This window comes from Panicum virgatum, chromosome 1K (genome assembly GCF_016808335.1).
Source record: "Panicum virgatum strain AP13 chromosome 1K, P.virgatum_v5, whole genome shotgun sequence".
In the NCBI taxonomy this organism is placed as follows: domain Eukaryota; kingdom Viridiplantae; phylum Streptophyta; class Magnoliopsida; order Poales; family Poaceae; genus Panicum; species Panicum virgatum.
In genome coordinates this window covers 21,717,733-21,733,286 of record NC_053136.1, presented here as the reverse complement: position 1 = coordinate 21,733,286, position 15,554 = coordinate 21,717,733, and the positions used below count along the sequence as shown (strand labels likewise).

The window sequence follows — 15,554 nt, the reverse complement described above, 5'->3', positions numbered from 1 at the left end:
ATCCTAAATCAGATGGCATGGGGATGGAGCCTTGATAATCACCACAAAACACATGTAAAATTAGATTGAAGGGGCCCTAAAATCAAAGGAAAAACTAATACAAATCACACAAAAATATTCATGCTAGTTACATGGGGATAATCTACTGAATAGTTTATCAAAATAGCCGTTCATGGTGAAACCCTAAATCAAACAAAATCCTTACTAAATCATGCAATATGATCCCATGAAAAATGGAGCATTAAGAGTAGTCACACTGAGCAACTCACTTGGAGGCGCTCGAGGTGTCTTGTCCTTCTTGCTGGAGAGGTTGGACATTGGAGGGCTGCGCAAGCATGTGGTCACCACGAGCTGCGCGCATCGCCCTCCCCCCTCTCCGCATCCGGGATAGGGCTTACCGGTGGCTGGTGCTCCCTTCTCCTCCACTCGCTCGAGGTGTTGCCGCCCTTCTTGCTGAAGTCGGAGGGGAGCGCGAGCATTGCGCGGCTGGTGGGGAGCATGCAGGAGTGGCGCATGCCGAGGGTGAGTGCGCACCATGCCGCTTCTCCGCATCGCGATGAGCATCACCAGTGACCTCTGACATTGCCCTTCTCGCCGCCCGGGGCTGTCGCATCGGTGGGGAGCAGGAGCGGGAGAGGGCAGGCGTTGGGAGGAGGCGGCGACAAAATGGATCCAGCGTGGCTGTCCCATCGGTGGGGAGCGGGAGCGGGAGAGGGCAGGCACAGGGAGGAGGAGGCGACAAAATGGATCCAGCGTGCTCTGGAAGGAGACGTGTGCCGATAAGACGGCAGGGATCATTTTAGCCGTACAAATACTGCAATTGTTTTGGACGATGGATGTGGCCATCATATGGGAGAATATGACGTCAGTTGTCCTATCTCCCCGTAAAAAAATAAAGCTAGTTGACATGGCCGGTTGCCCCGCGCCGCGCTCGAGCATGAGGGAAAAAAACAAAAAAAAACAGATAGTAGATTATTCATCCCTCTTTCCGATACCAAAAATTTGATGTTTTGTGATTGGAGGTCTCTAGCGGATACCAATCCTATTCCCATTACCTAATAATTTTTGGTAATCATCAAAATACACCTCCCTCACCTATATGAAGTTTTCTCTCTACACTATTTGGATTTTGATATTGTGCTGCAGCAACTATATTACTAAAAATATAAAAATTGTTATTTGTGATAAAGAGAGACTGTTTTGGATAGAGGTGTATGTACTATATTTTTTTTAGATCGTGTGTGTACTAGAGTCTGGAGATGCTCTTAAACCCTAAACCCTTTTGCCCCACACTCGACATCGCGGACCAGTAAACAGCCGCCGTTCTCCCTCCGCCCCGGCCGCCGGCCCAAATCATCCATACCAGGGCCCCCGATGGCAGGTGCGAGCGGCGGCTTCCTGGCCGGCTTCAACGATCCGTGGCTGAAGCCGCGGCTGCTCCGCGCGGTGGTCGCCGAGCGGCTGCCGCAGCCCGGCGGCGCCGAGCTCCCGCCGGTGGAGCTCGCCTCTGTCCTCGGCGCGGTGCGCACGCACGGTCTGCTCACGGAGGGCCTCCCGGACCGCGCTCCAGAGGACCCCAAACTCGCCGAGGCGTGGCGCGCCGCCGTGGATTCCTGGGTCGAGCGTGTCGTAGCGCTGGTGGAGAGCGACTCGGTATGGTCTCTATGTTCCATCTGCTCTCTGTGTTGAGAAATTAGTACATTTTGGGGCGAAACCTTCCTCTTTTTCCAAGGATACAGCGTACTGTGTGGTAATTTTTTTTATGCAATAGAGAAAAGTTCATTTGGATGGTGTGACCGTGTGAGGGGAGTAGTTTAAATTTCGAGGACATAGATTGCAGATTCATCATGTGGAATTAAGTTTGAATAACTTCGTATGTGAAGCAAATTCGAGGGTCCCTCTGCTCTTCCATTTAAGATTGGAGGACACCAATGAGAATGACTACAGCTGCAGTTTACTGAAGTAGTTCAGAATGAGTGTATTTTAGTTGGAATGTGATATTTTTAGATAAAAAAATTCTGCTTCAAAGGCATCGTCTTATGAATCATCAGTACCTCACTGTGTTGGTTACTTTGCTGTTAAATTATTGAACAAGTGATTTACTCAAAAATTTTCTCTACATCCTTTAAAAGTGTTATTACGTTTAGTTTATCCATACTCCGTACAAGAGTACCAGTTTCTAATTGCTTGATCCCACAACTGGTAATGCATCTATGCCAAGCGTTTCATCTTAGCCCTCTGCTATTTTGATCATGCTAAGCCACAGATGTGCGCTCTCACATTTTGTGCATCTCTCAACGCTTTGGCCATCAACCTGACATGTCATCACCCTCCCTGTGCCTACCACATGGTCAATTGTGAAAGAACTATATGTTATAGTTTGCAAAAACTATTTTACTATTTATTTCTTGAGTCTGAAAAACAGTTGATCCATAGTCATGCCCTTGATGTCTATGCTTTATTGTAAAAGAAAAATGAATCAGAGAACTTTTGCAAATATGCTTACCTTTGTTTTTGAAAATTCTTTAGGCATACAGTTGCTGGTTGGGTACTTGCTTTCTCGGTGTGACTTTCCAAGAGTGCAGCAATGAGCGCTTTGCAGAATCGTACTCCAATTGGTACGAAAAGATTCTGAGTAACTTGCAGGTAATGCATGTAATTTGGCGCAATTTATGTAGAACGTATGCACACCAGTTTATGACTTGTGTCCCCAGAAGCCAGAAGTTTGTCTGCTTGTCCCCCCCCCCCCCCCCCCCCAAATTCCTTTCTGTTTCAGATTCTGGGTTATGCCACTATTTAGTTGACGATGTATTTAGCATCTCACAAATGTTTTCTAGTTAAATTTTAGTTGGAGTATAGCCATGAATTTGATACTAGTGTCTTTGGGAGTTATTGAAGTGAATGGCAATTTTTCAGTTATATTTTGCTGAAGTAGACATTGTGCTATGGAGTATGAAAACTTTCTCTTTGATGTCCTTCATGCAGTCTGAACTAGTAAATTCCAAACATAGTTTACCTTGGCAGGAGTTTATTGATGTTGTACTTGGTTATTCAAGTGCTTTAGGAATAAAACTATAACCATAGAATCTTGAGATTGACTGTAGCTATGAAAAAGCTCGTGCTTCTCTCTTGTCGCTCTTCTTGCGAATAATGCTCATACTGAATTTACTGTGGTTCATCTTCATCATGTAATTCCATCCATCTCTTTAGTATCTAGAATGAATAGTTTTAATCAAACAGTACAGTTTACAGCAATATACTCTTTATTTTACCTTTACCATTTTGTATTTCAGCTGTAACTTTATATAGTACCAGCCAACTTTATTTGTTGTAACGATGGTTTTAGGGCAGCTTCTTGTGCTTAATCGTTGATTAGGCCGGCTAAGTAGCCAACATATGCTCGTGCTTCTCCCAGGATTTAATCTCGTCGTCATTCTCATTAAACATCTTATATATGTGAACCTTCAGTCTTGCACACATTATTTTTATACTGATTCTCTTTTCCTTGTAGCAGGAACCATCTAGCTTGCAACTTGTAACTGTTATTTCTTGTACTTCCATGTCTGATTTATTTGTCAGGTAAGTTACAGAAGATTGATGTCCTTTAAGCTGCCAAGTGTAATTTTGGATTGTCTATGTTTAACTTTTACATGATTAAATGGATTAAGTTATGAATTTATCAATTGAACCACCACTTAATAAAGTTACGTAGTGTTCACATCAGAATGGAACTTTTTTATATTTTTTTTATTTATTACTCAGTTACAAAAGTGGACATAATGCATTCAGGTGGATTTTCCATTGCATTTTATATGATTCGGAACAATTTAAATTTTCCTTGTATTGCTTTGTTTATTAGTTTTCTAATAGGCCATATAATTAGTTCTGATGTAGCTAAATGGCTTGTTTAGTAGTTTTCTAATAGTCCATATAATTAGTTCTGGCGTAGCCAAGTGGCTTGAATTAGACATGGCTCCTGCGACCAATCTGCAGTAAGCCAAATTTTACATGGCTCCTATCTTAAGTACAGTTCCCAACTTCAAGTTCTATGTTTGCAATAGACTCTGCGATCCAATCTATCTGAATTCTAAAGTATATTGGCTTTGTAGCTTGTCCGCTTCAGTATTACAGGTTTGATTAAAGAATATTAAAAAATGTTATTTTATTCTTTGCATTTTGTTCTGTATGTTTTGTTTGTTTACACTGAAAGCAAGATGATTCTGATTAGATTGGCGAAGTTTTTGAACTTAAAGAAAGAGGCATCAGCCTTTGCTGGAAGGGTTGTTGAACCGGTTCTGCGGCTTTTAAATGAAAATGGTCTAGTAGCTGTATGTTGTACTCTTTTCATTCTTATGCTTATATGTTTGCCTTGAACCACGCGATGGGAATATCTTAATTTATATCTATTTTTGCAGGACGAAGCAACTAATTTGCTGAGAACAGTTATTAAATTGTACCCATCATCTGTAAATCGGCACTACAATAAAGTATGTCTTATTTTTATGTTCTCATTTCCTATTATGGGTATGTCTTGGTGCCCAGGAAAAAAAGGATGGTTCTTCCAGAATCCAGAGTAGCATAAAAGGAAAAAAAGTTTAGCTCTTCGTAACATTTTAATTTTGCTCCTTGATTGGACTGTAGGATTATAGAAGTTTGAATTCGATGCAAGTCTGTTGATAATCTTCAGTCTATATGGATTGCAGAATTGAACTGCTATTGAAGCTCTTGATATTTCCCTGAGCTAGTTGCTATTTTACTAATATTGTAGTTACAGATATAAAACACAGCGGTTCCACACGAGTTTTCCATTAATGATAGCTGCTGAGTTTTCCATCAATGATAGTTGCTGATAATCTTCAGTCTATATGTATGATGCAGATTTTTCAAAAGTTCACTAATTGCTAGGATGTATAGAAATACTCAAATACACATGATGTTGTATGTTTATAATACTATTTCTATCACCCTAACTGTTCTATTCATACAGTTTACTTACTTTTACAAATTTCAGGTTGAATCTGCCATTGTAGCAAAGGTTATGAGTACAGGAGTCAATATAAAACCATCTGAGGTGAGAGGAGCCTCGAGCTTTACTTAATTTATCCTTTTGTTTTCTTGTTTCGTGTTATAGAATGCTCAGCCCTGACCCATAGTTCCCACACTCCAGAAATTTGCAAGAACCTTAGCATTGTTACCTTCTATCCGAGTATCTGAGGACAGTTGGTCACTGATGATTCAGAGGATATTGATTGTGGTAAACAATCTTTTGAATGATGCTTTCGTAGGGCTTGAAGAAGGTAAGATATAACAGCTTGCTGCTAATCATGCTTCAGTCCTACCATTTCAGGTAATTTTTAACCATTTTACTGCTGCAGAAAAGAATGGCCATGATATTATGTTGCTACTAGTTCCACCTGGAGCTGATCCTCCACCAACATTGGGAGATCAAGTAAGGTCTGGAGCCAATGTACACATCACGAAGAAATTTCGTGTCTGTACTGTTCCTACCATTTCAGCTCTTATGCATTGCTGCAGTGTGATGCTGACTAGTTATTATCCAGTTCAGGTTGGTCAAAATCATAATATTTCTGTATATTACCTAATGGTGCTCATAATCTGCTGGTGAGAGATGCAATTTTATTCTAAATTCATCTCTTTTTATTGGCAAAAAGGTCAATGTTCCAATGCGTGCTTTGGTGGCTTTGATTCGAAGAGTGCTGTTAGTTGATGGATCACTGCATAAAAAGCTGTTTCCTTCAACAACTTCATTGCATCAAGAGCTTATTTGTTTTGAGCTTCCATCATTGCATTCGACTTTCTTGGATTTGCTCAATGCAACTATTAAAGGATTGCGAAGGTAACTTGTCATTGTCTCTTCAAAAGCATACATTTCTTAACTTGGTCTAGTGGGGGACTGAAAAAAAAATCATATGGGAAGCATTATAGACTATAATTGTGACTAGTTCTGGAACAAAAATTGAGACATCTAGAATTTCTCTTTTAATTTTTGTTCAAATCTAAGCTAAGATATAAAAGGACTAATTTAGACTATCATCCTGCAGCCAACTTTTACCACATGGTGCTAGTATCATACGGCTTGTAACAGAGTACTTCAAAATAGCAAAGTTACCTAGTTTGAGGACAAAAGCTTACAGTATTTTGCAGCTGTTGCTGACCTCCATGGGAATTGGTATGTCATTCTTTATTTCTTGCATACTCCATTACAGTTATATGATTTTAGCTTTGGAAATAGTACAATTGATTATAATTTGTTGTTAGTGTAGTTTAGGTTTTGTCATAGTAATACTATTATAGCATATTAGCATCTCAGGCTACAATTCTACTTGAATGCCTTGTTTTTCTGAATTAGCAACATTAATAACAAAAAAAAGTTTCTTAAAGATTTTTGAATATTGGAGACAAATAATCTTGAAATATCTTCAGCATGTTGTTTTTTTTAAAAGAAAATTCTTCAATGACTTCTACTTGTTATGTTGTAACATCTATAATGCTCTGAAAATGATGTATGTAGCATGCTCAAGAGCGTTTTTCTGTAAGCATTGTTTAGGGTGGACTGTATATCTTGTATATAGGTCCCAATTGTTTGATAGTGTTTAACCATTCTTGCAACTCCTCAACTTTAAATACTTTATACTTCTCTTTTGGGAATGATTGAGATACCATTTGTTTGCTACACATCTTTGGTTTTGTTTTTTCTTGTGAATTTCCTGTTGCAACCGTTCTTACACAAATGATCTTTTTTTTATCAGGGACATCTCTGCACCTGCTTGAGGCAACAGTCAGCAATGCAATTGCTGATCTGAATGATGATGGTGGAAGTGACATGACTATAATGAGCACAAATCCATCAAAAGTGACAAATGAATCATCATCAAAAATTTATTCGAAGAAGAGGAAGCAAGAACCACAAGTACAAAACTCATTTGTCTCAGGTTCAGAGAAGGCAGCAATCAGCCCAAGGAAAAGAAAAGGTTCTTCTGTACAAATTGCATCGAAGGCAATGACCCCTGAAACTACAGGAGATGCTAGAATATTAACCCCACTTTCAGTCAAAATAGCTGCGCTAGAAACATTGGAAATTCTTCTGAATGTGGTATGCTTAAATCTAACCTCTATTTCATCATCCAATTATTGCTGTTCATCATCCAATTATTGCTGCATGTCTTAATTTTCCTGTTACGAGATATTTGTCGTTGTTTGAATCCTTGTTCTCATATTAGTCTGATTGTAGCAAGAATGACTTGGCCAAGTTCATTGCAAATACTTTTTTTAAGAAAGTTCAAACCATTTATACACCTTATTAAAATTTTAAGCTGATATGGAAGATAGAACTAGGGCAAGATAGACCAGTTCGCCTTCCCTTGGAGGCTCTGAACTATTTACGGTTTGTATTCTTGCTTAACCTGAACTGATACACTGGTGTCTCTTTGCCTAACTTGACCCCTAAGCAAATATCCTAACTGTATAAATCTAAACTTATTTCTATTCTAACAAACCAACTAATCCAAACACTGTGCATGTGCTACAGAACTGCGTGAACCTCTATCCTGTGACTTTTAATCCCGGTACTACCTCCATAACACAAGCAATGAACAAAATTGGAATTGGACTACAGATAATATATTTTGCAAATTTAACGATTAAATGGTCAAAGTTGTTTTTTGAAGTGGTACCACATGGTACTGTATGATTTAATATCCAAGACAGACAGATTTCATTCATGGTGCCAATAGATACTTATTTTCCAGACCATAGCTGAAACACTACCTGCAACCATTTTTTTATGATTATATTCTAGAGAGATTATAAAATGAAATAGGTATTGAAACTTCGATTTTCATGGTGAATGGGAAGAAAAACACAATCATGTTATGTGAATTGGTTATGCAATTTGCATGTATTGTGTTATTTTAATTGCCATACCTAGTTAGTGTGTAAATTCAGATTATATGTTTTTGTGACATATAACAATAACATTATGACTTGCCATCTGGAGCAGGGAGGTTCATTGCAGACGGATTGCTGGAGGCCAGAAGTAGACTTGCTCCTAATTAACGTGGCTACAAGTGCTTGTGACACAGGAGGGAGTTATGAGCAAAAACCATCCACGTTTGGGGGGGCAAGCATATTAGACCTCCAACTTGCTTCATTGAAGGCCCTGCTAGCATCTTTTCTTTCTTCTCCATATTCCCGTCCTCCTTATTTAGCCAAAGGAATCAAACTCTTCATGAAAGGTAATAGTTCCTATGAATACAAATGTGAGTACATTCGAACACGGTTTCCAGTCGTCAATTTGACTGCAAATATCCATATAAGTATACTTTCTTACATAGAAAAGCTTATTTAATAATGAATCTATTAATGTTGACCTTATATAGTCGATCTACATTAGTGTTTACATATTTGTGGTCAAATCTAAAAAGTTTACTTGGGACAAATCTAGATGCACTTGTATTTGTGATCGGATGAAGTGTCTTTTAGCATGTTATTTAGTGGATTTTGGATTTTGGATTGGGTATTAGTTCAAAATTAACATCTAGTTAGTTGAATCAAAGGTTTGGCTGCAATGGGTATGGCACTGAAAAAGTATGGACCTAGTAATTTGCCGGCATGACTCGTTCAGAAACAATTAATAATGGTATTTGTGTTGGACTACGAGATTAATTTTCCTTACTCTTAATTACATATTTTGTGCAAGTGGCAGTGATTGGTATGGATCTGGGCCTTAAAAAAAAGGGTAACCCTAAAAAAGGTCCACCCGAAATATGTAATAATATCTATCTTTTGTTTGTTACAGGGAAGTTAGAGATAGGCACTAAGCTTGCAGACTTTTGTTCACGAGCTTTGCTGGCTTTGGATGTCCTTGCGCACCCTCGAGCCCTTTCTCTAGAAAAAGCAGTTCCTGTAGGCTCTGAGCTCAATTACAGCACACAAGGAAAGACATTTTTTGGCGGTGGAACATACCGGATTTCAGCATACAGAGATCAGCCTCAAGCTATGGAGATTGAAGACATGTACGATGATTGGTTGGCATCCACCAAGGACGATGAACCAGCAGAGGCTCCAGTGAATGATAGTGCTGCAGGAACAAGTAAAGCTGGCACAATGTTGGCTGATGGAAGTCAACTCAATCCCATTGCAGACGATCCAAAAATTAACCCACCCAGAATCACGTCTGCAGCACAAGATGCTCCAGCCTCCAGCAAGAGTGATGTCAATATGGTTGATGCGGCGGCAGGCGAAATTGTCAAGCCAAACACAGTGGATAACACTTCAAGTTCCAATGCTGTCTTGGCTCCAGTGCACACAACAAATTCTGATTCACAGAAGCATGTCATACCCTCATTTCCTGGGCAGAGGCGCACTGATCAAGTCAGTCATCTTGAGAACAGAAGCCCAACTGTCGATGCACCCTCTAGCAAGCTGGAAACTTCAGATGAAGTTTCAGACGTTCCGGTTGCTGCTTCAGGCTTCCATCAAGCACCAGTGGGCCGTTCAACCAGCTTTGCAGAATTGTTTGGGTCGGAGTCTGGCGTTGATTCAGAGTCAGATGACTCAGTGCCAGATATTGTTGATGGAGACCCTGACTCTGACTAAAGTTCATAACTATTTGTGAAATTGACCCTTCAAGATTCCTTGGAGTTAGAGACCAATTAACAGAATGTTTGTTATCTCTGACCCAGTGAATCTTTTTTGTGAATTCTGTGGTGTCTACTTGTTTTGAATTCAAATTTTGTGATTCCGTCCACTGAGAGATCAGGTAACATTTTCGTGTGCCTGCAGTTCTCACAAATGCACTTCGTTGTCAGCTGCCTGCTGAGATGTGAAGAGTTTTTGTACTAGGGGTGGTGAAGGGCCTCAAATTTTAACCTAGATAATTAAAGAGCTGGACTTAAAGGACTTATCTTATACAATTTTATGCTAAAAATATATAAGGGTCAAATTGAATTGTGAAGAGAGCACTAAAGCCATGGTCTGTTACCACCTCTATTTGTGGCAGTAATTTCAGCCAAACATAGTCAAAATGGAAACCTCTATTTGTGGCAGTCATTTCATCCGAACATACTCATAAAGGGAGGCCAACTTGGAAACAGAGGCGTATATGTTCCACATGTCATTACTCCAGAAACACAAGCTTGGTCCATTTTATGTGGACAAGAGAACAAAACTGAACCACTTCATCAGTTGACCGTTAGTAACGATAGCACCCCTAACTTCTGGTACATTACATGTGTCAATTCATTTGCCCTAACAAGACGCACAGGGAAAAAATATTTACAGTTCTAACAAAATTGTCAGCTTGAATTTGATCAACCAGCGATAAAGAACATACAGTACACAGTTACAGTTACAATCAAGCTCGGCGCTTGCTAAGGCGCCAAGAGTTGGGCTCGTGGTATCTATCGTACAGGGGTTCAATTCTCTCCTGCCTTTTCCTTTTGCTCATCTTGGTGGGGTCTGCACCCTTGTAAAACCTTGGCGCAAGCTCAACAAGCCATTTCGGATCAATCACAGTCACCTCCCTCATGTACTCCTTGGTCGTCATCACGAGCTCGTGATAGATGACCCAGTCTGGCTGCCGCTGGAACAAAGCGCTGCTGGGGTGGATGTACACTGGCTGGTTTTCAACCAAGGTTCTGTATCCTTCTTGGGGATCCTTCCTTGCAGCATGGAAAAAGAAGCCAGCGGTAATTGCTTTCCTTATCTTTGTGAAGTTTTTCCCAGCAGAGACAATATCAAGTTTATATCTGCATAGACAACAGCAACATTGTTTAGCATACATCAATCTCGTAAAAGAAAAGATAACAACAAATAGATCTAGCTACATAAACTGCTGTGCAAACAAGAATTATAAGCATCTGGAGAGATGAATATGATGTACAGAAAGAGCAATTGCTTCCATAGGATCCACACAACAAAATAGCATTCCACGACACTGGCTCAATGTACACATGCTATCAATAAGTCATCACTGTACATTGGCTAAGCTTTTCATATTTCGCGACAAAATTGCATGTCGAATTCTGAGCACCTACTCTAATATTCCAGAAACAAGACTCATACAAATTAGTTGACCTCTGCCCCTGCCCTATCATCTGTAGCCATTGCGTAATGTTTCTGTCTATGCATTAGTACACTAGTTGGATTTTGTATTGTACACAGTTAAATTATACTGAATGCAAGGTTGATGCCTACTCGCAGTGTGGCACTCTGCCCAACCATATCTGCTTATAAAATACTTTATTCAGGAAAGGAAAAGGTTGACATATTTAAGCAGGCAAATTTTGACAATAGTCAATCAATCGAAGCTTGCTGTGAAAGTATGAAGTAAATCGACTATACAAAAACAAATTGAATATATATGCAAGAGCAGAAGGAAACATTCAAGGAACAGATACAAGGAAAAAGGCAAGAATGTGCTTTAGCTAATGCAGATGCTACATGCTTCTAGTCTAGTCAAAACAACTGAGGCCCTGTTTAGTTCTCAAAAAAGTTTGCACAGTACCCGTCACATCGAATCTTCGGACATATGCATGAAGAATTAAATTCAGTTGAAAAAATAACTAATTACACAGTCTAACTGATTAGCAAGAGATGAATCTTTTAAACCTAATTAGTCCATAAGTGGATATTATTTGTCAAGTAACAATGAAATGTGCTACAGTATTAAAACTAAAACTTTTTCACCAACTAAACACACCCTGAAAAATATCATTTACCTGTCCATGATAGTGAGAAGTTGCTTCCTCACATCCTGTGCTCTCCTCAATGATCTTGATTGAACAAAGTTCTCAAAACACCAGGGACCAGAAAAGTTCTTTGCCTTCCAAGCCTCGTATACAGCAAGCAGAGTAAGATGATCCCCCTCTGGCTGGAAAAATTTAGCCCTTTTTTGATCAGCTTGAGCCTGTTTTTCTCGTGGCCTGTAGAATATGTTCCCTGTTTGAATCATTGCTATGATAGTCAGTATCTCATCACTGCACCCAAGGTCAACACTGGCTAGTAGCATCTTTGAAAGTGGTGGGTCCAATGGGAATTCTGCCATTTTCCTCCCCAGTTTGGTTAGAAGGCCCTCTTCATCAAGAGCGTCAAGGCTATACAACTGTTCCATGGCAGAAATCAGTGCTTGAGGTGCTGGGGGGTCCATAAAATCAAAGGATAATAGGTCATTTATACCCATTGCCTTCATATTAAGTACTGTAGACCCCAAGTTGATCCTCTGAATTTCTGGAATGGTCGTGGGGGACATTTCATTACGGTAGGCACTTTCGGTGTATAGACGATAACACTTGCCAGGTCCAGTACGCCCAGCACGCCCTGCTCTCTGTTTCGCAGATGCTTGCGAGATTGGAGTGATAACCAATGAGTCAAGCCCCTGTTTTGAATTGTACACATTGATCTTGGCAAAACCAGGATCCACAACATAGTATATGCCATCGATTGTCAAAGAAGCTTCAGCAATATTGGTGGCCACAACAACTTTCCTCTTGCCAGGCGGAGCTGGGTCAAAGATCTTTGATTGCATCTCACTAGGAAGGGCGCTATACACAGGCAAAATTATGAGCTCTGGAACATCCTTGCCTAACCCCTTCATCCTCTCATACAGACATTGGCAGGCGTGGTCAATCTCCTCCTGTCCTGTCAAGAAAAGAAGGATGTCTCCTTCTGGCTCTGTCAAATGAATCTGCAGAACAGTAATCAATGCAGCATCCAAGTAATCACTCTCAGGTTGTTTTGTGTAGAGTATCTCCACTGGGAATGTTCTTCCAGGAATTGTGAAGATGTTACAATTAAAGAAATATCCTGAGAACTTCTCAGCATCAAGGGTGGCTGAAGTAACAATAAGCCTCATGTCAGATCTGCGCTTAATAAGTTGTTTCAGCAAACCAAAGAGCACATCTGTGTGCATGGTCCTTTCATGGGCTTCATCGAGCATGATAACAGAATATTGGGAAAGATTCTCATCAACAAGAATCTCACGCAGAAGCATACCATCAGTCATGTATTTTATAACTGTGTCTGGCCCAGTACAATCCTCAAAACGGATGGCATAGCCAACTTCCTCTCCCAACCGGCACCCAAATTCTTCTGCCACTCTCTTTGCAACAGACATTGCCGCAACCCTCCGAGGCTGAGTGCACCCAATTTTACCCCTGGTGGTATAACCTGCCTCAGCCAAATATTGTGTCACCTGTGTTGTCTTCCCAGAACCTGTCTCTCCAATAACAACCAGAACTTGATTGTCATGTACAGCTTGTATAAGCTCCTTCTTCAACTTGTAGATAGGAAGAGACTGCCTCTGCTCTTGTAATGAAAGCTTTGACCTTTGACCAAAAGTTAAAGCCTTTCCATATGCCTCCTTCTTCCACTCTGGCATGTCATAAGCTGAAAGGCCAACACCCCTCAGCTCCTGTGCAAGGTGCCGCTCACCTGTATCAGGCATAGGGTCCTCCCATGGTCGATTCAGATCCTTGGGGATCGAATCCAACATGGCTCTCTGCTCCTGCTCTCGGACCTCACGACGTTCCTTTATCAGGGCAGTCTGCAGGGCCGCAGCTCGGCTCAGCGAACCCTCAGGATTCTTGAATATCTTTACAGGTGACATATCAATTGAAAATCTGCTCTGTCCCTGCAAGAATGCTGGTTCATCCTCATTAAGCTCGATTTCAAGCTCTTCCTCTGCACCTTCCTCCTGGTACATCATGCCATCACCATCCTCATCAAACATTGGGTAATCCCTCACATCCAGAACACCCGAAGCAATCAGCTGCTTTGCCTCCCATCTCTCCGGAGAGCTCATACGCTTGAGCGGCCGCCGTGATGTTGGCGCGGACTCATCCTCCTCCTTGATCACAATGCCCGACAGACCCAACCTCTTGCCAGACCCCATGGCACCGCCACCGCCACCCGATGGGTTCGCCCTTGGCGCGTCATCTACACCACGCTGCATTGGCAAGAGGTCCTTCCCTGTATCCTGGTCCCACATCCCGCATTGACAAACTCAACTTCTGCCCCTTCACTGATACTACCCTTAACATACACCTCCTGGTCACGCTTCACTAACTCCTTCGCATTGGCCACCCGCCTGCTCACCATCTGTGAGACATGCACAAGTCCCTCGCGGCCACCGCGCACATCCTCAAGCCTGACAAAGCACCCAGTGTCCATTACCCCGGGTCACCCTCCCTCGGTAAACCTGGTAGAGCTCTGGCTCGCCACTGGGTTTCGAAGCAGCAACCTCCCTCCCCCTTCCCCCAACACCTCTGTCCTCCTCTTCCTCCTCTTCATACCTCCTGCTCCTCCCCCAATCTCTATCTATATCCCTCTCCATGTCTCTGTCCCTTCCCCTGTCTCGGTCCCAATACTGATCCCCAACACGGTCTCGGCCACGGTCCCGGTCCCTGTCACGGGCATAATCACGGTCACGGCCTCGATCCCTGTCCCTGCCGCCGCGGTCACGGTCGCGGTCACGGCCGCCGCGGTCACGGTCATGGTCACGGCCGCCGCGGTCGTAGTCCCGATCACGGCCTCTCCCGTCGCGGCGGCGGTCACGGTCATCCCTGGCGGGGGCGGGGGCGGCCACATCGGCGTCCCCGCTCGAGCTCGAGGCGGAGGTTGCGGGCGTGGTCGGGGTCGTCGGGGCGGGCGAGCCCGGGGAACTTGGACGCCTCTGCACCGGCGGGGGCCCGCGGCGACGGCGGCGGAGCTAGGGTTGGAGGAGGGCGGGAGAATGGCGTGGATGATGGTGAGGAGCGTGCGGACGAAGTAGTCGGGGAAGTCGGCTCCCTTCTCCTTGAGCCGGGCGTCGAACTCGGCGACGGTGGCGGAGTCGCGGCCGAGCTCCGTGATGAACTCGGCCAGCACCTTGTCGCCGACGCCGATGTGGGTCTCGAGCTCGGAGCATACCTTCGAGACGAGGGAGAGGTACTCCAGCTTTCGGAGACCGTCGTCGCCGGGCCCCGCCGCCGCCGCCGCCGCCGGCGCCATGGCTGGGGTGGGGTGGGGGTGGTAGAGCTAGGGTTTGGGCCGCGGTGATTCGAATCGATTCGGGTTGGGTGGGGACTGTGGCTGGCGTTTGTGAGGGTGGTCGGCTGTTTCGGAGGAAACGGAGGGTTTCCCTGGAATCACAACGGCCGTCCCGCTGTTTTCACTTATGGTTTACGGGTCCTGTATGGTTTACGGGGGAGGATTCCCGATCCCAGTGGAATTGTGGAAATGGAGGAGGTTTGCCTTTTCAAGTCTAGCGAGAACAATATTACTAATTCTCAGCTTCCGGGAATTTTCTAAAACGCGTTTTGAAACAAAATTGAAGTCAGCGCCATATTTGTCAAGTTCAAACCGTTCCATATAACCATTAGTAGCTCGTGTAAATACTACCATACCACAACTTTTATCAATTTTGTGTCGTGGCAACCGAGCAAACCAATCGCATATTGAGATGTAAAGAAGGCATGTTTTGTGATAAAATTGAACAACTCAATATGACTTTTTGCTTGGTAATGAATTATACAAATACAAATAATGATTCTCTA

General features: G+C 42.7%; 1 protein-coding gene and 1 pseudogene across 3 annotated transcripts; one reads left to right on the top strand and one right to left on the bottom strand.

Moving 5' to 3' along the window:
- Positions 1–1,261: 1,261 nt before the first annotated feature.
- LOC120699287 (proline-, glutamic acid- and leucine-rich protein 1-like) lies at positions 1,262–9,787 on the top strand. Of its 2 annotated transcripts, none has more exons than XM_039983254.1 (13): positions 1,262–1,653; positions 2,530–2,646; positions 3,515–3,579; positions 4,229–4,328; positions 4,416–4,487; positions 5,012–5,071; positions 5,168–5,297; positions 5,376–5,566; positions 5,673–5,857; positions 6,063–6,190; positions 6,771–7,114; positions 8,021–8,255; positions 8,819–9,787. In XM_039983254.1, exons 1-13 carry the CDS (start codon positions 1,375–1,377, stop codon positions 9,616–9,618), a joined length of 2,706 nt encoding a protein of 901 aa, XP_039839188.1. In that variant the 5' UTR covers positions 1,262–1,374; the 3' UTR covers positions 9,619–9,787. The 2 variants fall into 2 exon arrangements, with proteins under 2 accessions (XP_039839188.1, XP_039839179.1); XM_039983245.1 differs by having other exon boundaries at positions 1,295–1,653; positions 3,512–3,579.
- A 508-nt stretch (positions 9,788–10,295) lies between these two features.
- Positions 10,296–15,022, bottom strand: LOC120699281 (annotated as a pseudogene). Its single transcript, XR_005685355.1, has 2 exons — positions 11,742–15,022; positions 10,296–10,769 (listed from the first exon to the last, which is right to left on the bottom strand). The product of XR_005685355.1 is annotated as a probable pre-mRNA-splicing factor ATP-dependent RNA helicase DEAH5 (transcript).
- Between the last annotated feature and the right edge of the window lie 532 nt (positions 15,023–15,554).